General features: G+C 47.5%; 1 protein-coding gene across 3 annotated transcripts in view; it reads right to left on the reverse strand.

The window, feature by feature from the left end:
* GAN (gigaxonin) overlaps window positions 1-27,215 on the reverse strand; it is a 291,113-nt gene that overhangs the window by 63,817 nt on the left and 200,081 nt on the right. For all 3 annotated transcript variants that reach the window (XM_063945565.1, XM_063945566.1, XM_063945567.1), the window contains exon 10: window positions 3,960-4,069. In XM_063945565.1, the coding sequence (XP_063801635.1) occupies window positions 3,960-4,069 (110 nt within the window). The remainder of the gene's footprint in view (window positions 1-3,959; window positions 4,070-27,215) is intronic.

The following is a 27,215-nucleotide window of genomic DNA, read 5'->3' on the forward strand; positions in this document are numbered from 1 at the left end:
GGTTAGGCAAGATATCAAATATTAAGGGATGTTATAAATGTGGCAGGATAGGTTGCATTACCTGTAATTTTATAATTAATAAAAGTACCACATTTAATTCTACTGCACTAGGAACCATCTTTAATATTAATCATCACATTAATTGTAACTCCACATATGTTGTATATCTGATAACATGCCAATGTGGAGCACAATATGTAGGAAGAACAACTCGTTCCTTAAATACAAGATTCCTGGAACATAGGCGGAATGTCCTGAAAGGGCTATGTATACATAGCCTATCCCGCCATGTACAGACTAAACATAAGGGGAATATTAATGTATTACAGGTACAAGGAATCGAACATATTGGGAACACAACCAGAGGTGGAGATCGCTTTAACCTCCTATGTAAAAGAGAGGCTTATTGGATCTTCTCTCTAGGGTCTTTGTTCCCCGCAGGATTAAATGAGTCAGTTGAACTAAATAATCTTTAATGTCCTCTTAGCATAAGATAATCTACTGGAGAACGTGATTTATGGTTTGTCTGCCTATCTCTTAGTGTGCTTATAACTACCCTAGGGAGTTATATTAGTTACACTGACTTCAGAAAAATACTTGCTCTCTCTCTATATATATATATATATATATATAATTTCTCATTTTTTGTTATTTGGATTTATCTATAGCTACAAATCGATTACTAGTATATGTGTATATAGGTACTTGTGAAGAAAACAGAACTATAATTATTGGTGAAATATATATAAAAAATTGGTAAATCGGAGGGCTGGTTCTAAAAAGCATGATCAAATCAGCTTGAAGATATTAATAAGTTAAGCTTTGATAAATGGAACTTCCCTTTCCCCCTCCCCTCTTCCAATTCCCTTCCCCATTCTTATGACTATATGTACCCTTTTGTGATGATTGAAATTTTGCTTTTGTTTTTGTTTTTCTCCTCTCTCCTTCTCATCTATGAGTTTATATGATTACGCTCTTTAGAGAAATATGATTAGAGACAACTGATCTGATTATATATTAACAATGCATAGGTATTTTTGAAAATAATATATAAGATCGCTAGAGAGAGAATATATAATTTGATTAATAAAAAGCCGAATAAAGAAGGAGATAGAGGAGAGGAGAGAAAAACAAATAACAATAATAATACTAATAATAAATAAATAATAATAAAAAATATAGATTGGTGATACGATTTGGGTTTGGATGGGAATCGAACACAGGTCTAGTGGCATACGTGACTCCTGCATTAGTCTGCTGTGCCACTGACCTTTTTGGTATTTATATTGGTTGTTTTCTATTAGTTGAAATCTATTCCTTGGAACATGAATTGCGGTGATGCCTTCTTATAACAAACAAAACATCAATTGTTTTTGTAAAAAAACGTTTTATATATATAAAAATATTGAAAGCCTGTGTATATATTAATAAATATTGTTGATGTTTTATGATATTATTTTTAAAAAGTGGAGTTAGAGATTAACTCTACTAATATTGAACACTTGTTTTAGACTATTAAGTACACCTGTTTGTTGTTAAATGGCCTCTGTGGATTGGCCAACTGCACAATAAATATCGGATCAGCTTGACACCTAATTATACCTTCTGAGGAAACCGCTATACGTTGACAGCGGAGAAACGCGTAAAGGCTACCCCCGTGAGGACCACAACACTGCCGGGCTCTGTCTCCACTGTTCCACTGCCAGTCTACAGCCGCGCTCCTTTCCACGTGTACCCTGAGAAACATCTCATTAAGCTCGCCCCTAATTGTGGAGTACGGAGCACGGGCTGACAGGGACACTGTGAGCGGCGCTGCTGACAGCCACTCCTTCCTCTCTTCATACGGCATTTGGATCCAGAGAGGTGTATGCTCCTTCTCCCTCCGCTGCATCAGATAATGGGAAGTTTATTGCTATTGAACTCCAGCAGCGGTGAGCATCAGATTTACTTCTAAAAAACCATCATTCTGTGGAACTTTATTCAAACATAGTAGAAAAAGCTACCAACATTTGAGACAGTGATTGATTTACAGACAATTACCGGATCAGTTACAGGTTGTGGAACCCTCTGGGGGTGTGTCAAGCACCAATAATTTATTTGACTTTTTAGAATAACCTTTTAGAATAACTTTGTTTTTCATTTTGTCTAATATATGTTGTGCATGTATTAAAGTATTTACTATATTTTTAATTGCAATTGCGCTCTCATTTATTTCCAAATATTCCACATATCCATCCAGTCAGGTGTCGGCGCTGCCGACGGAGACCTAATATTCATACACTCCCCCTCCTCCTTAGGTGAGCCTTCAACCTCAGACATGTCGACACACGCATACCGACACCACACACACACACACACACACACACACACACACACACACACACACACACACACACGGAAGCTCTTTTCTGAAGACAGGTTCCCCACCAGGCCCTTTGGAGAGACAGAGAGAGAGTATGCCAGCACACACCCCAGCGCTATATGACCCAAGAAAAAACACAGAATGTTTACCCAGTAGCGCTTTTGTAGCATGTATATGCGCCAATTATGTGCCCCGCCTCTACTTTAAAACCCTCTTTCACCGTGTGTCAAGCAGGGGAGAGTCCGGGGAGCTTCCTCTCAGCGGTGCTGTGGAGAAAAATGGCGCTGGTGAGTGCTGAGGGAGAAGCCCCGCCCCCTCGGCGGCAGGCTTCTGTCCCGCTCAAATTTCTTAATAGCATGGCGGGGGCTCTTTTTATACATGTACAGTGCCCAGCTGTACATGTATATATGTGTATTTGCCACAGGAGGTTTTTATTGCTGCCCAGGGCACCCCCCCCTGCGCCCTGCACCCTTACAGTGACCGATGTGTGTGAGGTGAATGGGAGCAATGGCGCACAGCTTCACTGCTGTGCGTTACCTCTATGAAGATCAAGGTGTCTTCTGCCGCCTCTGAAGTCTTTTCCTCACATACTCACCCGGCTTCTCTCTTCCGGCTCTGCGAAGACGACGGCGGCGCGGCTCTGAGACGGACGGCGAGGGTGAGACCTGCGTACCGATCCCTCTGGAGCTAATGGTGTCCAGTAGCTTAAGAAACAGAGCCCTGAAACTCAGAGAAGTGGGACTGTTTCTCTCTCCTCAGTCCCTCGATGCAGGGAGCCTGTTGCCAGCAGGCTCCCTGAAAATAAAAAAACTAACTAAAATACTTTCTTTTACAGGAAACTCAGGAGAGCTCCCTGAAAGCACCCAGTCTCCACTGGGCACAGTATCAAACTGAGGTCTGGAGGAGGGGCATCGAGGGAGGAGCCAGTGCACACCCAGATCCAAAGTCTTTCTTGAAGTGCCCATGTCTCCTGCGGAGCCCGTCTATCCCCATGGTCCTTACGGAGTCCCAGCATCCTCTAGGACGTTAAGAGAAAATAAAGCAGCCAGTATTTACCCTGCACAGAAACAAAATAACCCACCCATATCTAACTTTCTCTGCACATGTTATATCTGTCTCCCCTGCACTGCACATGGTTTTGCCCATTAGCTAACAATTTTGCTGCTGCGATCAGATCTGAATTAGGCCCAATATTGGTTCCCTGTATTATGAGAAGTGGCAGGTACTTATACAGCAGAATCCGACGGTCACTATACGCTCTAAGATCACTACACGCAGTGTACATACTACATGTACATAGGTTTCATATAACATGAGCTTCCTAGGCCCCTGTCATTCATGTAAAGTTATACTGCCTATGTATAATTCTGTGTTAGTCCTTCAAGCTTAGTACCAATGAGTCCTCCTTTACCTAGCATTTCTGCACCATATGGTGAGAGACACTTGGCATGACTTAGATGCTGCGCCACGGAAAGGGATTCATATTTATTCCTGAAGTTTGCATCTTATTCACATCCTAGCTGCACCAAAGTCGCTCACAACGTGCCAGGCATGCTAGCTTAGTCTTTGTGTCATTACGGAACTGGTATAAAGTCACCTGTGTCAAGGTCACCGATCACATATATACTTGCCCCGATGGGCACGGCTCCATACACAAAGGAAGAACTTGTTGGGATGCACAAATTCTGATCGTTTAGGTAGATCCACCTGTAAGAAAGACACGCACCTGAGAATCAGCAAGGTATAACACAGATTTTTATCACAAAGTACACAATAAACAATGATATACACAGACTGTCTCGTACAATAAAAGACACTTGGGGCTGATGCAGAGCTGAACGCAAGTCAGTATTGCAGAGAGATTTTGTGCGTTTCGCACTGCACATGCTCCGCAGCTGAGCGCATTGCAGGGACAGGTGATTCGGAGTCACACGCCACTCCGCTTGCACTGGAAGGGGCGTAACGGCATGGTCATGGGGTGGCCGCACATAGGCTAAGTTTGGAGAGGGTGCGCTGACTAATCTGTACGCTATGCAGAGCCGTGCGCACACAAATAGGTCTGTTGTCAGACTTCTCTCTTGCACCAAGGACAGGGCTGGAACACATGGCTAGCTGGTCTGACCACAGGGATGCACAAGGCAGCATACAGCTCGATTCAGAGATGGGTGCAAACCCGATATTTATGCAGCTGAGTGATTATCAGCCGACTGCGCATCTGTCTGAGTCGCACTGTGCATGTGGCGCCATGGTCTTGTAATAGTGATCGCGGTGAGGATTTATTCACAGTGACTGACAGAGACCGTTTAGGGGCGTTACAGGGGGTGGCGACGAAGATGCTGATGTGTCACAAACATTTTTCATGGCGTCTCAGTCTCCATCTGCAATACCGTACACAGTAATAGTAACTGCGTCTCACTTCCTGCGGCTATGCTGCGCCATCAAAGCGCTACTCGGAAATTCGATAATCGAATGATCTGTGAGCGATGCGTACATGCTGCATCTTTGTATGCCGTTACTGGGACTTGCAAAGTCGGCAGTGGGCATCTCAACACAAATCCAAGCAGCTGCAGCATCTGCATATTTTCGCACTGTCGCTGCGCACACATTCGCAGCTGAGCCAGCATTAGCGCACGTCTCAAAATCAGAGCCTTCATTCCACGTACACAAGGTGGGCGCAATTACATCAAACTTAAATTCAACGCTGCACTGGCGTCCCACTGTATCAGAGCTGTGCAATCAACACAGCCTAAAACAGTACAATTATTACAAATTGGCTCTAGACAGATTAAATACACACTTTAAAGAGGATTAAGAGAATGTTTTTTTTTCCATCAAGCATCATGTTTGGAGGCAGTAATGTGCACTGTAACCATACACAGAACACTGCAGAGCTAGAAGCCAGGTACGCTGGGGGAGCACACTGCAATCCTGTCACTCAGTAGGGTACAGATATTCTGTGCCAGAGATTTACATCATCAGCAGCGGGTGACAGTCAGGGCCTGGATGGTGGCAACGCAGAGAGGAGAGCTAATGTCACATCTTACTCACTCACTATGTGGGCCTGCTGCATGACACACCAGGCAGAGGCGACACAGACTTCCATGCAAATGACATCAGCGTTATTTTTTATACATTCAATTAGCACAAAAGGTACAGAAAAGAGGAGAGCGAGCCGGAGGCTTGCAGCGATCACACTGGGAGGATGTGTGGACGTAGGTTTACTGGAAGGAAAGAGGGAGCTGAAGAACAGACACAGAACCGGGTGTCAAAAAACAGCTTCTGTGATCTATCTGTAGTTCTGAAGTCCCCGTATTTTCCAATATGGAGCAGACAGTGAGACCAAATGAAAATATTCCGAGCAAGCATCTACCAGCAGAGCAAAGGGGTAACTTTACTAAGGTGGGTGTATTTTTCCGAACTGGTGATGTTGCACACAGCAGCCAATCAGATTCTATTATCTTCTAGAAGCTAGATAAATGTTATGTAGAATCTGATTTGTTGCTATGAGCAACATGGGAAGCGGTTGATAGACATATGGTCAACAGTCAAAAGTCTGACAGGGTCAAACAGTCGACAGGGTCAAAAGGACAACACATGGTTTTTTAGGGGTTTTTCGGTTACTATCCATATCACAAACATTTACCTTTATTGTGGTGAGCAAAGCGGAGTGAGCCACCGAGCATGAATCGTGGCGAGCCCGCGATGGGACGAATTTCAACAATTTGGGAAAATTTCTTTTAAAAACACAATACAAACTTATTTTTTTGTGTTGACCTTTCGACACCATCGACTTTTTAACTGTGTCGACCTATTTTGACTATCGGACTTTTGACCATATAGTGTTGACCTAATGGTTGTCTACCTTTTAAATGTCTAACTTGTATACCACACCCGAGCAACATCGCCAGTTCTACAAGAAACTCCCGCTGGTTCTCAAACGGTGTGCCTAGGCACCCTGGTGTGCTGTGACCCTCTTGCAGGAGTGCCTCGGATTGGTGGTTCAGGACCAATTCAAATATATCTGGTCAATGTACTAGACAAACCCAGTGCCGGTGGCTGCCAATCATAAAATGTGTGGACCAACAGAAATGAATTCTGTACCTCACCACACAATTGATCATGAGGATGACACAATTTACTTCATTTAATATTTCTTTCAAAATTTCTCAAAAAGAAACTTTTTGGCCTAGGGGTGCCGTGATAACAATTTAAATACTCTAGTGAGCCGGGATTTAAAAAAAAAAGTTTGGGAACCACTGTCCTAGACCACTGAGAAAGCTACAGAAAAAGAGAATTTAACCCATCAAACCTCCCCTCTCATTGTGGAGCAGCCTGATTGGTCTTGTGACGCCCTCCACTTAGGTCTAGGGCTACAGTCAAATCCACAATTTGAGTCTAAAATACCCTGAAGTGTGAGCACAGGTGTGTTGGGCGTTTCTAGTCCTATGAAACACTGCAGCTGATGAAGCACGAGTGCTACGCCAATTTGTGTAGCGTAACTGCAAGAAATTGCTCTGTGCATGCTCAAAAAACAAATGCAGACATATACGACTAGCCAGATAGTACGCATTCCGCATGTGTCACACAGACGGAGAGACGGAACACCAGGGAGAGAGCATTCTCACCTAGGCAAAATTCATGAAGGAGCTAAAAGGGTCACAAATGACCATCAGGTAAATGCATATACTCTGTTTAGGGTGTTATTGGGCAGGTGCAATGACACACTGATGTACAAGTCTTTCACAGCTTTTAGTAGACAAAACAAATGCTAAACTAGCAATAAGCCATTTCTGATCTGTAGAACCGCTTATACACTGGTAGTAATATATTAAAAAAATAGCACATTTACAGCAAAGCCTCACGTTTTCTACAAGACTTCCCAACATTTCCAGGGTGAATAAGAATCGTGTGGCACAATATTAATCCTCTCTCTGTCGAGGTATCAACTTCTGAAAACTCAATCACTATTGATTTCAAATGTTACAAAGCAGGATGGTAATCTGGTTTATTAGTAGTTGTGACAGAAAAGCACAGAAAATGTTATGCCACTAAGAAGCGTACTAACAAGGTACTTACTGTGTGTCACAGTGTTACAGCAATAACTGCATTAGTACAGTTCTGTAGGGTAATATGGAAAGTCATCAAGAAAGGAGAGCTCAAGAAATCGCAGAACAATACAAATATACATATAGAAAGATATTAGAATGATAGATAGATATTGCTTTTATCCCGTACCTTGGTTGCTGCAAGATCATTTCACCAGTATTCCATGTGTGGCAGGATGATGTGATGCTTTGTTGTTTTTTTTAATTTTATTTTAGGCACAGGGAGGACACAGGAATCAACCTCCTTTCATTAGTGTTCTGAAGGCTATACATACATAGTATTACCTGTCCCATAATGCCTTGCTCCATTGCCATCATGCAGACAATGATGCAATATGAGTGGGCAGAGGACTCATCTACCAGTCTGAGGAAAGTGAGAAGTTGCTGAGGACAGCCCCTACAGTGAGACTTCACTGTCAGTTGACTGCCAGCTTGCTACTTCACTGCCGCTCCCACAGTGTATATCATGATAACATGGACCTTGTACTATGGCTAAGCACACCTCACCACAACCCTCCCAATAATGGTGCTCCTCCTCAAGCTCTATAGCCTCTAGGAAGAGGTTCCCAAACGCGGTTTTCAAGGCACCCCAACGGTCCAGGTTTTAAATGCATCCATGCTTGGCCACAGGTGACTTAAGTCAATTTGATTTAACCATCTGTGCTGAGCCATGGCTATACCTAAATCCTGGACTGTTGGGGTGCCTTGAGGACTACGTTTGGGAACCTCTGCTCTAGGAGAACTGTGCAATAGTCGCATGATGGGCACTTCGGCTATTTTGGCTGCTCATTCTGTTTGGACGCCTTCAACATGGATTCTGCAGTGTTAGGCTGATCAACTGCCCCGATGTTCATGACCCGGTGCCAACTCGTCATCCTGCAATCCAATCCCTCAATTTGGCCCAAGTACCCAATTGAAGTTGTTCTGCTCAACTGCACCCACGCCTATAATTAATCATGTGTCACGCACTACGGAATCTGTGGCACCATACAAATAACGATGATTAATGAGGCCAGTTGTCTAAAAATATCAGTCAAGAGATACTGAGGTTGAGCAAATGTACTTACAGCGTTAAATATTTCAATTTATGAGTAAAGTGGTGCAAAGAAGTCAGGTATCAGTCTACCAAGCAGTGGAAAATGGGCATATTATCAGAGGGCTCATTCTACACTCTATTCTCAAAAAGTGAGTGATTGAATACCTTTTATCAATTATTTGCAGGATTCCCCCAGTAAACATATACGTTTTTGGGGGGTACCAGCAGATAAGTATCCCTGGGGCACAGCAGCAGATATTGGAGATATCTGCTGCGGCATCCCTGGGTTTCGTTCAAGAAAACCATTCTCAATAGAAACCTATGGTGGCTGGCTGCTTTCCTGCCAAACTCAGCACTCCGAAATGTAAATGTCGTATTAGTCTTTTAGCATATAGGCTACGTATTACAAAAAGTACCAGGAGAGGGATCACTGCCCAGCACCAGGGCCGGCTCCAGGCATGTTCCATTAGAGCGGCCGAACAGGGCCGCCATATTGGAGCCTGGAGCCGTCCCTGCAGCACTGCACTGTCTGTCGCCCCCGCTAACCGGCGCCGGCCCGTGAGCCAACCAGAGCTCGCGCTCCGGCAGCTGAGGCTGATTGGCTGCCGGACCGCGAGCTTTGATTGGCTTGCGGGCCGGCGCCTAGTTGAAGCGGCAGCCAGAAATTGAGGGCCAGGAGAGGCGCATGCAGCGCTCTCCTTCCGCCCTCAGCTACAAAGCAGCACGGGCAGCAGCCTCAACCCACAGGAGCAGACTCGCAGTGAGCAGCACGGGGGCGGGGGGGGGGGGGGGGATATCTGGCACTGGGGACATGTCTGGCACTGGGGGCATGGGACATGTGTATCTGGCATTGGGGGCATGGGACATGTGTATCTGGCACTGGGGGCATGGGACGTGTATCTGGCACTGGGGGCATGGGACATGTGTATCTGGCATTGGGGGCATATCTGGCACTGTGGGGACAAGAGTATCTGGCATTAGGGGCATATCTGGCACTGTGTGGGGCATTTATGTATCTGGCACTGTGGGGACATCTGGCACTGTGTGGGCATTTATGTATCTGGCACTGTGGGGACATATCTGGCACTGTGGGGGCATTTATGTATCTGACACTGTGGGGGCATTTATGTATCTGGCACTGGGGGCATTTATGTATCTGGCACTGGGGGCATTTATGTATCTGGCACTGTGGGGGCATTTATGTATCTGGCACTGTGGAGGCATATCTGCACTGTGGGGGCATTTATGTATCTGGCACTGTGGGGGCATTTATGTATCTGGCACTGTGGGGGCATTTATGTATCTGGCACTGTGGGGGCATTTATGTATCTGGCACTGTGGGGGCATATCTGCACTATGGGGGCATTTATGTATCTGAAACTGTGGGGACATATCTTGCACTGTGTGGCCATTTATGTAGCTGGCACTGCTGGGGGGCATGTCACGTGTAGCTGGCACTGCTGGGGGGCATGTCACGTGTAGCTGGCACTGCTGGGGGGCATGTCACGTGTAGCTGGCACTGCTGGGGAGAATATCATGTAGTGTTCCCGCTAGGCGTCTGTGGCTAGGCAATGTGTCTCAGTGCTCTACCTGGCGCAAAGTGTCTAACGTGCTCTGCCTGGTGCAAAGTGTATAGGAGGTTCTACCTGGTGCAATGTGTATTAGCTGCACTACTGTGTGGTGTAATGCGAATTGCCACTATTATGTGGCACGCACCTTCCCCACGAAGCAACGCCCCTAAATTTTTGCTGCGCCCCTTTGGCGCGCACTGTCCATGCTTTAGCATATAGGTATGGGAACAACAAGCAGTATGTACATCATTTTGCCCTCCTAACTTAAAAATGTGCCCTCCCTGTGATCAGCACCCTGCCCTAAAAAGTGAACACTATCATATGTAGCTGGCACTGCTGGGGGGCATGTCATGTGTAGCTGGCACTGCTGGGGGGCATGTCATGTGTAGCTGGCACTGCTGGGGGGCATGTCATGTGTAGCTGGCACTGCAGTGGGGCATGTCATGTGTAGCTGGCACTGCTGCGGGGCATGTCATGTGTATCTGGCACTGCACATTATGTGTATCTGGAACTATACTGGAGACATTGTGTGTAAGTAACACTACTGTGGCTGTTATGTGTAAGGCTGCTAATTGTGTGTGTAGAGGCGGTGTGAAAATATATTTATAGTTTGATGATATAAAGTTACGAGGCAACGCCCACTTTCCCAGTAGGCCACACCCGCTTTCTAGGAGAGTGTGTGTGTGGGGGGGGTGGGGGGGGGGGGGGGGCTTTTAAATTTTCTCGCTAATAGGGTGCTAATAGGTCTGAAGCCGGCCCTGCTCAGCACACACCAATAGAGCATGCACGGACAGCGGACCACAAGTGCGCAGTTGTGCGGCTGCCCCCAGGTGGGAAAAGTGATCACTAATACCGTCACTACTTTTACACATAGGGCGGTAACCTATTAGCTATGGTAAATTACCTTGGCTAATTACCGCACCTGAGACAGGCAAAACCAAATACGCTATAAGAAACCCTTTTTTACTCAGTCGCGGATGCAAATATACATATGTCCGTAACTTTCCAAGGATCCTCTATGTTTTGGCATGAAAAACTAAACTTTTATGGACTGAAAAAAACCCCAGGGTTTAAATAAGAATTTACTTACCGATAATTCTATTTCTCGGAGTCCGTAGTGGATGCTGGGGTTCCTGAAAGGACCATGGGGAATAGCGGCTCCGCAGGAGACAGGGCACAAAAGTAAAGCTTTCCGATCAGGTGGTGTGCACTGGCTCCTCCCCCTATGACCCTCCTCCAAGCCAGTTAGGTACTGTGCCCGGACGAGCGTACACAATAAGGGAGGAATTTTGAATCCCGGGTAAGACTCATACCAGCCACACCAATCACACCGTACAACTTGTGATCAAACCCAGTTAACAGTATGATAACAGAGGAGCCTCTGAAAGATGGCTTCCTAAACAATAACCCGAATTAGTTAACAATAACTATGTACAATTATTGCAGATAATCCGCACTTGGGATGGGCGCCCAGCATCCACTACGGACTCCGAGAAATAGAATTATCGGTAAGTAAATTCTTATTTTCTCTATCGTCCTAGTGGATGCTGGGGTTCCTGAAAGGACCATGGGGATTATACCAAAGCTCCCAAACGGGCGGGAGAGTGCGGATGACTCTGCAGCACCGAATGAGAGAACTCCAGGTCCTCCTTAGCCAGAGTATCAAATTTGTAAAATTTTACAAACGTGTTCTCCCCTGACCACGTAGCTGCTCGGCAAAGTTGTAATGCCGAGACCCCTCGGGCAGCCGCCCAAGATGAGCCCACCTTCCTTGTGGAGTGGGCCTTTACAGATTTAGGCTGTGGCAGGCCTGCCACAGAATGTGCAAGTTGGATTGTGCTACAGATCCAACGAGCAATCGTCTGCTTAGACGCAGGAGCACCCATCTTGTTGGGTGCATACAATATAAACAACGAGTCAGATTTTCTGACTCCAGCTGTCCTTGCAATATATATTTTTAATGCTCTGACAACGTCCAGTAACTTGGAGTCCTCCAAGTCACTTGTAGCCGCAGGCACTACAATAGGCTGGTTCAGATGAAATGCTGACACCACCTTAGGGAGAAAATGCGGACGAGTCCGCAGTTCTGCCCTGTCCGAATGGAAAATCAGATATGGGCTTTTGTAAGATAAAGCTGCCAGTTCTGACACTCTCCTGGCCGAAGCCAGGGCTAGTAACATGGTCACTTTCCATGTGAGATATTTTAAATCCACCTTTTTTAGTGGTTCAAACCAATGAGATTTTAGAAATTCCAAAACCACATTGAGATCCCACGGTGCCACTGGAGGCACCACAGGAGGCTGTATATGCAGCACTCCCTTAACAAAAGTCTGGACTTCAGGAACTGAAGCCAATTCTTTTTGAAAGAAAATCGACAGGGCCGAAATTTGAACCTTAATAGATCCCAATTTGAGACCCATAGACAATCCTGATTGCAGGAAATGTAGGAATCGACCCAGTTGAAATTCCTCCGTCGGAGCACTCCGATCCTCGCACCACGCAACATATCTTCGCCAAATGCGGTGATAGTGTTGCACGGTTACTTCCTTCCTTGCTTTAATCAAAGTAGGAATGACTTCTTCCGGCATGCCTTTTTCCTTTAGGATCCGGCGTTCAACCGCCATGCCGTCAAACGCAGCCGCGGTAAGTCTTGAAACAGACAGGGACCCTGCTGAAGCAAGTCCCTCCTTAGAGGTAGAGGCCACGGATCTTCCGTGATCATCTCTTGAAGTTCCGGGTACCAAGTCCTTCTTGGCCAATCCGGAACCACTAGTATCGTTCTTACGCCTCTTTGCCGTATAATTCTCAATACTTTTGGTATGAGAGGCAGAGGAGGAAACACATACACCGACTGGTACACCCAAGGCGTTACCAGCGCGTCCACAGCTATTGCCTGCGGATCTCTTGACCTGGCGCAATACCTGTCCAGTTTTTTGTTGAGGCGAGACGCCATCATGTCCACCATTGGTCTTTCCCAACGGGTTACCAGCATGTGGAAGACTTCCGGATGAAGTCCCCACTCTCCCGGGTGAAGGTCGTGTCTGCTGAGGAAGTCTGCTTCCCAGTTGTCCACTCCCGGGATGAACACTGCTGACAGTGCTATCACATGATTCTCTGCCCAGCGAAGAATCCTTGCAGCTTCTGCCATTGCACTCCTGCTTCTTGTGCCGCCCTGTCTGTTTACATGGGCGACTGCCGTGATGTTGTCCGACTGGATCAACACCGGTTTTCCTTGAAGCAGAGGTTCTGCCTGGCTTAGAGCATTGTAGATTGCTCTTAGTTCCAGAATGTTTATGTGAAGAGACGTTTCCAGGCTCGTCCACACTCCCTGGAAGTTTCTTCCTTGTGTGACTGCTCCCCAGCCTCTCAGGCTGGCGTCCGTGGTCACCAGGATCCAATCCTGTATGCCGAATCTGCGGCCCTCCAATAGATGAGCACTCTGCAACCACCACAGAAGAGATACCCTTGTCCTTGGAGACAGGGTTATCCGCTGGTGCATCTGAAGATGCGACCCTGACCATTTGTCTAACAGATCCCTCTGGAAAATTCGTGCATGGAATCTGCCGAATGGAATTGCTTCGTAAGAAGCCACCATTTTTCCCAGGACTCTTGTGCATTGATGTACAGACACCTTTCCTGGTTTTAGGAGGTTCCTGACAAGCTCGGACAACTCCTTGGCTTTTTCCTCCGGGAGAAAAACCTTTTTCTGAACCGTGTCCAGAATCATCCCTAGGAACAGCAGACGAGTTGTCGGCATTAACTGGGATTTTGGAATATTCAGAATCCAGCCGTGCTGTTTTAGCACTTCTTGAGACAGTGCTAATCCCTTCTCTAGCTGTTCTCTGGACCTTGCCCTTATTAGGAGATCGTCCAAGTATGGGATAATTAATACGCCTTTTCTTCGAAGAAGAATCATCATCTCGGCCATTACCTTTGTAAAGACCCGAGGTGCCGTGGACAATCCGAACGGCAGCGTCTGAAACTGATAGTGACAGTTTTGTACAACGAACCTGAGGTACCCCTGGTGTGAGGGGTAAATTGGAACGTGGAGGTACGCATCCTTGATGTCCAAGGACACCATAAAGTCCCCTTCTTCCAGGTTCGCTATCACTGCTCTGAGTGACTCCATTTTGAACTTGAACTTCTTTATGTACAGGTTCAAGGACTTCAGATTTAGAATAGGTCTTACCGAGCCGTCCGGCTTCGGTACCACAAATAGAGTGGAATAATACCCCTTTCCCTGTTGTAGAAGAGGTACCTTGACTATCACCTGCTGAGAGTACAGCTTGTGAATGGCTTCCAAAACCGTCTCCCTTTCGGAGGGGGACGTTGGTAAAGCAGACTTCAGGAAACGGCGAGGCGGATCTGTCTCTAGTTCCAACCTGTACCCCTGAGATATTATCTGCAGGATCCAGGGATCTACCTGCGAGTGAGCCCACTGCGCGCTGAAATTCTTGAGACGACCGCCCACCGCCCCCGAGTCCGCTTGAGAAGCCCCAGCGTCATGCTGAGGCTTTTGTAGAAGCGGGGGAGGGCTTCTGTTCCTGGGAAGGAGCTGCCTGTTGGTGTCTCTTCCCCCTTCCTCTGCCTCGTGGCAGATATGAATATCCCTTTGCTCTCTTGTTTTTAAAGGAACGAAAGGGCTGCGGTTGAAAAGTCGGTGTCTTTTTCTGTTGGGGAGTAGCTTGAGGTAAAAAGGTGGATTTCCCGGCTGTAGCCGTGGCCACCAAATCTGATAGACCGACTCCAAATAACTCCTCCCCTTTATACGGCAAAACTTCCATATGCCGTTTTGAGTCCGCATCGCCTGACTACTGTCGCGTCCATAAACTTCTTCTGGCCGAAATGGACATAGCACTTACCCGTGATGCCAGTGTGCAGATATCCCTCTGTGCATCACGCATATAAAGAAATGCATCCTTTATTTGCTCTAAAGACAGTAAAACATTGTCCCTATCCAGGGTATCAATATTTTCAATCAGGGACTCTGACCAAACTACTCCAGCACTGCACATCCAGGCTGACGCTATAGCTGGTCGTAGTATAACACCTGTATGTGTGTATATACTTTTTTGGATATTTTCCATCCTCCTATCTGTTGGATCTTTAAGTGCGGCCGTCTCAGGAGAGGGTAACGCCACTTGTTTAGATAAGCGTGTGAGCGCCTTATCCACCCTAGGAGGTGTTTCCCAGCGCGCCCTAACCTCTGACGGGAAAGGGTATAAAGCTAATAACTTCTTTGAAATTAGCATCTTTTTATCGGGGGCAACCCACGCTTCATCACATACATCATTTAGTTCTTCTGATTCAGGAAAAACTATAGGTAGTTTTTTCACACCCCACATAATACCCTGTTTAGTGGTACCAGTAGTATCAGCTAAATGTAACGCCTCCTTCATTGCCAAAATCATATAACGTGTGGCCCTACTGGAAAATACGGTTGATTCGTCACCGTCGCCACTGGAATCAGTGCCTGTGTCTGGGTCTGTGTCGACCGACTGAGGCAAAGGGCGTTTTACAGCCCCTGACGGTGTTTGAGGCGCCTGGACAGGCACTAACTGATTGTCCGGCCGTCTCATGTCGACAAACGACTGCTTTAGCGTGTTGACACTATCCCGTAATTCCATAAATAAAGGCATCCATTCTGGTGTCGACCCCCTAGGAGGTGACATCCCCATATTTGGCAATTGCTCCGCCTCCACACCAATATCGTCCTCGTACATGTCGACACACACGTACCGACACACAGCAGACACACAGGGAATGCTCTTAACGAAGACAGGACCCCACTAGCCCTTTGGGGAGACAGAGGGAGAGTTTGCCAGCACACACCAAAAGCGCTATATATGACAGGGATAGCCTTATAATAAGTGCTCCCTGTATAGCTGCTTTTATAATATAATTTTTGCCACTATTTTGCCCCCCCTCTCTTGTTTTACCCTGTTTCTGTAGTGCAGTGCAGGGGAGAGACCTGGGAGCCGTCCTGACCAGCGGAGCTGTGTAAGGAAAATGGCGCTGTGTGCTGAGGAGATAGGCCCCGCCCCTTTTCCGGCGGGCTCGTCTCCCGCTCTTTAGTGTATTCTGGCAGGGGTTAAATATCTCCATATAGCCCCGGAGGCTATATGTGAGGTATTTTTTAGCCAAATAGGTTTTCATTTGCCTCCCAGGGCGCTCCCCTCCCAGCGCCCTGCACCCTCAGTGACTGCCGTGTGAAGTGTGCTGAGAGGAAAATGGCGCACAGCTGCAGTGCTGTGCGCTACCTTTAGAAGACTGAGGAGTCTTCTGCCGCCGATTCTGGACCTTTTCATGTTTCAGCATCTGCAAGGGGGCCGGCGGCGAGGCTCCGGTGACCATCCAGGCTGTACCTGTGATCGTCCCTCTGGAGCTGATGTCCAGTAGCCAAGAAGCCAATCCATCCTGCACGCAGGTGAGTTCACTTCTTCTCCCCTAAGTCCCTCGTTGCAGTGATCCTGTTGCCAGCAGGACTCACTGTAAAATAAAAAACCTAAGCTAAACTTTCTCTAAGCAGCTCTTTAGGAGAGCCACCTAGATTGCACCCTTCTCGGCCGGGCACAAAAATCTAACTGGCTTGGAGGAGGGTCATAGGGGGAGGAGCCAGTGCACACCACCTGATCGGAAAGCTTTACTTTTGTGCCCTGTCTCCTGCGGAGCCGCTATTCCCCATGGTCCTTTCAGGAACCCCAGCATCCACTAGGACGATAGAGAAATTGGAAAAATATTGGCAAAAAAATAAATAAAAAATATCTGAAAACCCCCCATTTTCGTGACTAATAGGATACCCCCTATAGTAAGGACAGGCTTCTATCAGAGCCCCTGTTCCTACGTGTGTACAATGGAGGTCATTCCGAGTTGTTCACTCGTTGCCGATTTTCGCTATACTGCGATTAGTCGCTTAACGCGCAAGGTTCGCAGAGCGCATGCGCTTAGTTATTTTACACAAAAGTTAGGTATTTTACTCACGGCATAACAAAGCTTTTTCATTACTGTGCTGATCGTAGTGTGATTGACAGGAAGTGGGTGTTTCTGGGCGGAAACTTGCCGTTTTATGGGAGTGTGCGGAAAAACGCAGGCGTTCGAGTTGCAAAACGCAGGAGTGGCTGGAGAAACGGGGGAGTGGTTGGGCAAACGCTGGGTGTGTTTGTGGCGTCAAACCAGGAACGAAAGGACTGAGCTGATCGCAATGGCTGAGTAAGTCTGGAGCTACTCAGAAACTGCTAAGAAATTTCTATTCGCTATTCTGCTAATCTTTCGTTCGCAATTCTGCTAAGCTAAGATACACTCCCAGAGGGCGGCGGCTTAGAGTGTGCAATGCTGCTAAAAGCAGCTAGCGAGCGAACAACTCGGAATCACCCCCAATACCACATCCCAGTGCTATTTAATATCTTATTGCATGACTAGCGGAGATAAGAAATAATTATCTAGTCTATGACCTGATAATTAGTAAATATGCACAATAATGCTATGGTTTATTATCAATTTACATCTTCAAATTCAAGGCGCAGGCCATTATCTCGCTACCACGCTCAGGAAAGGTCTGCCGGTCACAATACCAGGATCAATGTGTAACAAAGAGTTCTGTCATAGGGGAAAGCTGAAAAGAAGCAACGCTGATGTTATCTGAAAAAGAATCAAAACTGGAAGTGGAGAACCAAGATTGCTGTTCGGTTTTAACGTTGATCATAAAGAATGAGAAAATAGGATTTTAATTACCTACTGGTAAATCCTTTTCTCGTAGTCAGTAGAGGATACTGGGGTCCACATTAGTACCATGGGGTATAGACGTGTCCACTAGGAGCCTTGGCACTTCAAGAAATTAATAGTGTGGGCTGGCTCCTCCCTCCATGCCCCTCCAACCAGACTCAGTCCAGAAACTGTGCCCGAGGAGATGGACATACCTTGAGAGAAGGATTGAAAGGCCAGTGGGGAGATTCGAACCAGCACACACAAATCAAGAGGAAAGCCATGCTAATCAAACTTGAACAGGAACAGCAACAGCTGAATCAACAACAATACTTAACCACGTAACTGTGCAGGAAACACGAAGCACTGGGCGGGCGCCCAGTATCCTCTACGGACTACGAGAAAAGGATTTACCGGTAGGTAATTAAAATCCTATTTTCGCTTACGTCCTAAAGGATACTGGGGTCCACATTAGTACAATGGGGATGTACCAAAGCTCCCAAACTGGGTGGGAGAGTGCTGAGGTTCCTGCAGAACTGATTGACCAAATTGAAGGTCCTCAGTGGCCAGAGTATCGAACAAGTAGCTGCTCAGCAGAGCTGGAAAGCCGAGACACCCCGGGCAGCTGCCCAGGAAGAACCCAAGGACCTAGTAGAGTGGGTCTGTACAGATTCTGGACATGTCAAACCTGCCGTGGAATAAGCATGCTGGATCGTAAGCCTGATCCAGCGTGCAATTGTCTGATTTGAAGCAGGACACCCAATTTTATTGGGATCATGAAGAACAAACAGCGAGTCCGATTTTCTGTGACGAGCTGTTCGGTTTATGTATGGCTACAAAGCCCTCACAACATCTAGGGACTTTGAGGTAGAGGTGGTGTCGGTAACCACAATAGGTTGGTTGATATGAAACGCAGACACCACCTTTGGAAGAAATTGGTGATGAGTTCTGAGTTTACCTCTATCCTCATGAAAAATCAAGTAGGGGCTCTTGTGAGACAATGCCCCCAGTTCTGACACCCGCCTGGCTGAAGCCAGGGCCAACAGTGTAACGGTCTTCCACGTAAGAAACTTTACGTCCACCTCCTGTAAGGGCTCAAACCATACCGATTGGAGGAACTGCAACACCACGTTGAGATCCCAAGGTGCCGTGGGAGGCACAAAGGGCGGTTGGATGTGCAGAACACCCTTTAAGAACATCTGAACCTCAGGGAGGGAAGCAAATTGTTTCTGGAAGAAAATGGATAAGGCCGAAATCTGGACTTTTAAAGGAGCCCAGGCGCAGGCCCACATCCACACCTGACTGCAGAAAAAGCAGAAAACTTCCAAGTTGAAATTCCACCACAGGAAATTTCCTGTTCTCACACCAAGAGACGTATTTTTTGCAAATATGGTGGTAATGCTTAGACGTTACCCCTTTTCTGGCTTGGATCAAAGTTCAAATAACCTTATCCGGGATTCCTTTCCGGGCTAGAATTTGACGCTCAACTTCCATGCCGTCAAACGTAGCCGTGGTAAGTCTTGATAGACGAACAGCCCCTGTTGCAGAGATCCTCTCGAAGAGGTAGAGGCCACGGATCCTCCAGGGGCATGTCCATTAGATTCGCGTACCCAGCCCTTCTTGGCCAGTCTGGAGCAATGAGAATTGCTTGAACCTCTTCCCTTTTTATTCTTTTGAGAATATTTAGGATCAATGGAAGTGGCAGAAACACATATACCATCTGGTAGACCCATGGGGTTGCAAGAGCGTCCACCGCCACTGCCTGTGGATCCCCCGACCTGGAACAATACCGCTGGAGTTTCTTGTTTAGACGAGAGGCCATCATGTTGATTTGTGGAATTCCCCACCGACGTGTCAAGCACCTGAACACCTCCGGGTGGAGGTCTGGTCTGCTGAGGAAGTCTGCTTCCCAGTTGTCTAGTGTTCACTCTAGCCTTCTTTGACGGGGCGCTGCGCCCTGCCCCTTTTCTGAGTGGCAGAATGCGCCCTGCCTGTTTGTGCCCACCCTGCTGATTACTAAAGGTCCGCCTACTCACCGCCGCGCCAGGCTGTCACTGCCCTCTGCCGTCCTGCCGTGATGTCACTCCTCCCCGCCGCTCTGTCTCACCACACTGCCTGCCGCGCTGCCACTCCCCCCTGCCGAGATGTCACTCCTCCCCGCCGCTCTGTCCCACCGATCTCTCATGCCACTCCGCATAGCTGTCACTCCCCCTGCCGCGCTGCCACTCCCCCCTGCCGAGATGTCACTCCTCCCCGCCGCTCTGTCCCACCGATCTCTCATGCCACTCCGCATAGCTGTCACTCCCCCTGCCGCGCTGCCACTCCCCCCTGCCGAGATGTCACTCCTCCCCGCCGCTCTGTCCCACCGAGCTGTTATGCCTCTCCGCAGAGCTGTCAGTCCCCCTGCCGTGCTGTCACTCCCCCCTGCCGAGAGCAGCTGCCTTAGGCTTGTTGCGCTGATGCGCTGAAGGCAAGACTGTACAGGCTGCTCGGAATCTGGTAAGATGAGGAGGGCTGGGTTTGCTTCTCCCGCCGAAGCAAACCCAGCCCTCCCTCCTCTGTGTACATGACCCTATAAAAGAGGACGCCGGGGAGGATCAGTGTGGCGGCCATTTTCAATCAGCTCCGCGGTGTGTGAGGGGGAATCAGCGCGATCAACTCCCGCAGCATCAGCACCCAGTAAGTAAAGTTAGCACACAAAAAAGCGGAGATAAAAAATGTGACCTACCTGGTGCAGTGTGTCTCAGTGCTCTCTACCTGGTGCAGTGTGTCTCAGTGCTCTCTACCTGGTGCAATGTTTCTCTGTGCTCTCTACCTGGTGCAATGTGTCTCAGTGCTCTCTACCTGGTGCAGTGTGTCTCAGTGCTATCTACCTGGTGCAGTGTGTCTCAGTGCTCTCTACCTGGTGCAATGTTTCTCTGTGCTCTCTACCTGGTGCAATGTGTCTCAGTGCTCTCTACCTGGTGCAATGTATCTCAGTGCTCTCTACCTGGTGCAATGTGTCTCAGTGCTCTCTACCTGGTGCAATGTGTCTCAGTGCTCTCTACCTGGTGCAATGTGTCTCAGTGCTCTCTACCTGGTGCAATGTTTCTCTGTGCTCTCTACCTGGTGCAATGTGTCTCAGTGCTCTCTACCTGGTGCAATGTGTCTCAGTGCTCTCTACCTGGTGCAGTGTGCCTCAGTGCTCTGTACCTGGTGCAGTGTGTCTCAGTGCTCTCTACCTGGTGCAATGTGTATAACGTGCTCTGCCTGGCGCAAAGTGTAGAACGTGCTCTATCTGGCGCAATATGTATAATGTGCTTTACCTGTCGCAGTGTGTATAGGAGGTTATACTTGGTGCAGTGTGTATTAGCTGCACTACTGTGTGGTGTAATGTGAATTGCCACTTTTATGTGGCCACGCCCCTTCCCCACGAAACAACGCCCTAAATTTTTGATGCGCGCCTTCGCCGCGCAATGTCCATGCTTTCACATGTAGTAATGGGAGGACCAAGCATTATAGTATGTACCTAATTTTGCCCTACTAATGAAATGTGCCCTCCCGAATGAAAAATGTGCCCTCCCGAATGAAAAATGTGCCCTCCCCGTGATCAGCACCCTGCCCTAAAAAAATCCTAGAGTGAACACTAGTTGTCTACTCCTGGAATGAAGATTGCCGATAACGCCACAGCGTGTCTTTCTGCCCAGAGGAGAATCCTTGTTACTTCTGACATTGCTGCTCTGCTCTTCGTTCCGCCCTGTCGGTTTATGTACGTTACCACCGCCACATTGTCCAACTGAACTTGAATGGCGTGATCTTTAAGAAGATGTGATTCCTGTAGAAGGGCATTGTATATGGCTCTTAGCTCCAGAATGTTGATCGGAAGAATGGTTTCCTGACTTGACCATTTTCCTTGGAACTGTTCTGCTTGGGTGACTGCTCCCCAACCTCTGAGGCTTGCGTCTGTGGTTAGCAGAATCCAATTTTGAATCCCAAACCTTCGACCCTTGGTCAGGTGAGAAGTCTGAAGCCATCACAGAAGAGAAATCTTGGCTTTCGGCGACAGACGTTTTCTCTGGTGCATGTGAAGGTACGATCCGGACCATTTTTCCAACAGATCCAGCTGGAAGAACTTGCGTGAAACCTTCCGTACTGCAGTGCCTCGTAAGAGACTACCATCTTCCCCAGAAAGCGAATGCATAGATGCACCGATATCCGGGTTGGCTTTAGAACAACCCGCACCATCAACTGGATTACCAATGCCTTTTCCAAGGGAAGGAATACCTTCTGTTCCTCCATATCCAGTATTATCCCCAGGAACGGAAGCCTCCGTGTTGGTTCCAGGTGAGATTTTGGTAGGATCAGAATCCACCCGTGATCCTGGAGTAGTTGGGTTGAGAGGACAGTGTTGTCCAACAACCTCTCCCTGGATGGTGCTTTTATCAGCAGGTTGTCCAGGTACGGTATTATGTTCATTCCTTGCTTGCGGAGGAGAAACATCATCTCTGCCATTACCTTGGTGAACACCCTCGGTGCCGTGGAAAGGCCAAATGGCAGGGCCTGGAATTGGTAGTGACAGTCCTGTAGTGCAAACCTTAGATAAGCCTAATGAGGCGGCCAAATCGAAGGTACGCATCCTTGGATGTCCAGAGACACCAGGAATTCCCCTCCTTCAGACTTGAGAGCACCACTCTCAGAGACTCCATCTTGAACTTGAACACCCGTAAGTACGGGTTCAGTGACTTGAGGTTTAAAATGGGCCTTACCGAACCGTCCGGTTTCGGTACCACAAACAAGTTGGGTAATAACCTTTGTTTTGTAGTTGAAGTGGAACTGGGACAATGACCTGAGTCTGTACCAGTTTCTGAATTGCTGTCTGTAAAGTCATACTTGCTTCTGGTAAGCCTGATTTGAAGAATCTGTGAGGTGGGAGTTCCTGAAACTCCAGTCTGTAACCCTGGGCAATAAGGTCTTTGACCCAGGGATCCTGGCATGATGTTGGCCAAATGTGACTGAAATAATGTAATCGGGCTCCCACCTGCCTGTCTTCAAGGCAGTGTGATCCACCATCATGCTGAAGGCTTTGAGGAAGCAGAACCGGAGGTCTGTTCCCGAGAACCTGCAGCTGCTGGTTTTCTGGGTTTACCTCTATTGCCTTTGAAGGCTGTAGAAGAACCTTTGGATTTACTTTTAAATTTTGCTGTCCGAAAGGACTGCAGAGTTGGAGCAGAGTAGGTTTTCCTAGCTGGGGGTGCTGCGGAAGGAAGGTACGTAGACTTACCCGCCGTAGCCAAGGATATCCACGTATCCAGTTCCTCTCCGAATATGCTGTAGGAGTAAAATTATCTCCTCCCTGGGCAAGGAATCTAACCCGTCAATTAGATTCCGGCAACGGAGTCCGTGGGTTGTGGCAACGCACGGTGGAGCGCAACACAGGTGCACTCGCCCTTCACACAGGTGAGTGTCCTAATGCAGAGTGGGAACCATAGGACCTATCAGTGGGCCAAACACACCTGACTCTATAATGAGAAGTACTGGTGAATGCTAGATAAGGTCACATGACCGCTATGTTTATGCCTGTTCAAATGATCATTATCTTTCATAATCATGTATAATTAAATTTATGATGATAACTTTAGGACTGTCTTCTTAAAAATAGATGATGATTTTTATTTCTAACTCTGGATCAGTTAATTAAATTAGAATTAACACAGCTGCAATGTGAAGCACCTATTAGTGAGGTATAAAAATGGCTCAGAATGAATCTGAGGTTTACTTCTGAAGAAGCTGAGCGACCTGGCTCAGGGAAACGCGTTAAGGCACTGCTGTGGAATCCCAACCTTTGTCCAGTTTGATCCAGATAAGGACTTTTTTGCACACTTGGATTTCCAAGGACTTCACCTGCAAACCACTCCTTTTTAGCACAACCAGCAAGATTATGGAAACCCCTTGAATATCTGCACAGACGAGGAATCATCACCATCTTTATATGGAACTGTGTGAGAGGTACTATTAAGGGTATTACCAGCTGACTGCACAAATAATTCTAAGGAGGAGGAAATCTGCACTTTACTAAGTCCGGGATCACTACATTAATGGTTGGGTCCTTTCCAGCAATTTGAATCAATATCACCTCAGAGCCAATTCTTATTTATTATTTTTTATTTTATCACATTGCATTTTATATTTTAATTGTATGGTTAACTCCTAAATACCTCATCTTCACGTTTTTAATTTGTGATAATTATGTTTATTAAAATTTCTAACTGATCCAGTGGTAATTGATTTATTGAATAATTGGCGACACAACTCATAGCGCTGGTACCTCTTTGCATATTGTTTATCTTTTAGTGGGGTCTGACAAACCCCTCCCAGCTGCTGTGGTATTTTCAGTGGGTAATATATTTATTTCTTTTCCGTCAATTAGATTACCTGACCATTTAGCAATGGCCCTAGTGATCCATGCACAAGCAATAGTGGGTCTCTGGGCCACCCCAGTAGCAGTGTATAGGGATGTGAGCGTGGTCTCAATCTTGCGGTCAGCCGTGTCCTTTAAGGATGCTGCCCCAGGAATAGGTAAGACTATCTTACGTGACAACCAAGATACCGATGCGTCCACAATCTGTGGGTTTTCCCATTTCTTTCTATCCTCCAGAGGAAAGGGAAAGGATGTAATCAACCTTTTAGGTATCTGAAACTTTTTGTCAGGATTAGCCCAAGTTTCCTCAAACAGGGCATTCAATTCCTTTGATGCGGAAAAAATAAGATTTTACTTACCGGTAAATCTATTTCTCGTAGTCCGTAGTGGATGCTGGGGACTCCGTAAGGACCATGAGGGATAGACGGGCTCTGCAGAAGACATGGGCACTTTAGGAAAGAATTTAGGTACTGGTGTGCACTGGCTCCTCCCTCTATGCCCCTCCTCCAGACCTCAGTTAGGGAAACTGTGCCCAGAAGAGCTGACAGTACAAGGAAAGGATTTTGGTAATCCAGGGCAAGATTCATACTAGCCACACCAATCACACCGTATAACATGAGATAACAACCAGTTAACAGTATGAGAAATAACAGAGCATCAGGTCAAACCCTGATGCAACCATAACTTAACCCTTATTGAAGCAATAACTATATACAAGTATTGCAGAAGAAGTCCGCACTTGGGACGGGCGCCCAGCATCCACTACGGACTACGAGAAATAGATTTACCGGTAAGTAAAATCTTATTTTCTCTAACGTCCTAGTGGATGCTGGGGACTCCGTAAGGACCATGGGGATTATACCAAAGCTCCCAAACGGGCGGGAGAGTGCGGATGAGCTCTGCAGCACCGATTGAGCAAACAAGAGGTCCTCCTCAGCCAGGGTATCAAACTTGTAGAACTTTGCAAAAGTGTTTGAACCTGACCAAGTAGCCGCTCTGCAAAGTTGTAATGCCGAGACCCCTCGGGCAGCCGCCCAAGAAGAGCCCACCTTCCTAGTGGAATGGGCCTTAACTGATTTTGGTAGCGGCAATCCAGCCACAGAATGAGCCTGCTGAATCGTGTTACAGATCCAGCGAGCAATAGTTTGCTTTGAAGCAGGAGCACCAAGCTTGTTGGATGCATACAGGATGAACAACGACTCTGTTTTCCTGACCCTAGCCGTTCTGGCTACATAAACCTTCAAAGCCCTGACCACATCAAGCAACTCGGAATCCTCCAAGTCACGAGTAGCCACAGGCACCACAATAGGTTGGTTTATATGAAAAGATGAAACCACTTTCGGCAGAAATTGTGGACGGGTCCGCAATTCTGCTCTATCCATATGGAACACCAGATAGGGGCTTTTATGTGACAAAGCCGCCAACTCTGACACAAGCCTAGCCGAAGCCAAGGCTAATAGCATGACCACCTTCCACGCGAGATATTTCAACTCCACCGTTTTAAGTGGTTCAAACCAGTGGGATTTCAGGAAACTTAACACCACGTTAAGATCCCAAGGTGCCACTGGAGGCACAAAAGGAGGCTGAATATGCAGTACTCCCTTTACAAACGTCTGAACTTCAGGTAGAGAAGCCAATTCCTTTTGAAAGAAAATGGATAGGGCCGAAATCTGGACCTTAATGGTACCCAATTTTAGGCCCAAATTCACTCCGGACTGTAGGAAGTGAAGGAAACGGCCCAGCTGGAATTCCTCCGTAGGAGCATTCCTGGTCTCACACCAAGAAACAATTTTTAGCTATATACGGTGATAATGTTGAGTTGTCACGTCCTTCCTAGCCTTTATCAGCGTAGGAATGACCTCATCCGGAATGCCCTTCTCTGCTAGGATCCGGCGTTCAACCGCCATGCCGTCAAACGCAGCCGCGGTAAGTCTTGGAACAGACAGGGCCCCTGTTGCAACAGGTCCTGTCTTAGAGGAAGAGGCCACGGGTCCTCTGTGAGCATTTCTTGCAGATCTGGATACCAAGTCCTTCGTGGCCAATCTGGAACAATGAGGATTGTTCTCACTCCTCTTTTTCTTATTATCCCCAGCACCTTGGGTATGAGAGGAAGAGGAGGAAATACATAGACCGACTGGAACACCCACGGTGTCACCAGGGCGTCCACAGCTACCGCCTGAGGGTCTCTTGACCTGGCGCAATACCTCTGTAGCTTTTTGTTGAGGCGGGATGCCATCATGTCCACCTGTGGCAGTTCCCACCGACTTGTAATCTGTACGAAGACTTCCTGATGAAGTCCCCACTCTCCCGGGTGGAGGTCGTGTCTGCTGAGGAAGTCTGCTTCCCAGTTGTCCACTCCCGGGATGAACACTGCTGACAGTGCGCTTACGTGATTCTCCGCCCAGCGAAGAATTCTGGTGGCTTCCGCCATCGCCACCCTGCTCCTTGTGCCGCCTTGTCGGTTTACATGAGCCACTGCGGTGATGTTGTCTGACTGAATCAGAACCGATTGGTCGCGAAGCAGGTTCTCCGCTTGACGTAGGGCGTTGTATATGGCCCTTAGTTCCAGGATGTTGATGTGAAGGCAAGTCTCTTGACTTGACCACAGATCTTGGAAATTTCTTCCCTGTGTGACTGCTCCCCAACCTCGGAGGCTTGCGTCCGTGGTCACCAGGACCCAGTCCTGAATGCCGAATCTGCGGCCCTCGAGAAGGTGAGCACTCTGCAGCCACCACAGGAGTGACACCCTGCCCTGGGGGATAGGGTGATTAACCGATGCATCTGAAGATGTGATCCGGACCACTTGTCCAGTAAGTCCCATTGAAAGGTCCTCGCATGGAACCTGCCGAAGGGAATGGCCTCGTATGATGCCACCATCTTGCCCAGGACTCGAGTGCAGTGATGCACTGACACCTGTTTTGGTTTTAATAGGTTCCTGACCAGTGTCATGAGTTCCTGAGCTTTCTCTATCGGGAGATAAACTCTTTTCTGGTCTGTGTCTAGAATCATGCCCAGGAAAGGCAGACGAGTCGTAGGAACCAAC

The sequence above is a fragment of the Pseudophryne corroboree genome, chromosome 11, assembly GCF_028390025.1.
Source record: "Pseudophryne corroboree isolate aPseCor3 chromosome 11, aPseCor3.hap2, whole genome shotgun sequence".
Taxonomy (NCBI): Eukaryota; Metazoa; Chordata; class Amphibia; order Anura; family Myobatrachidae; genus Pseudophryne; species Pseudophryne corroboree.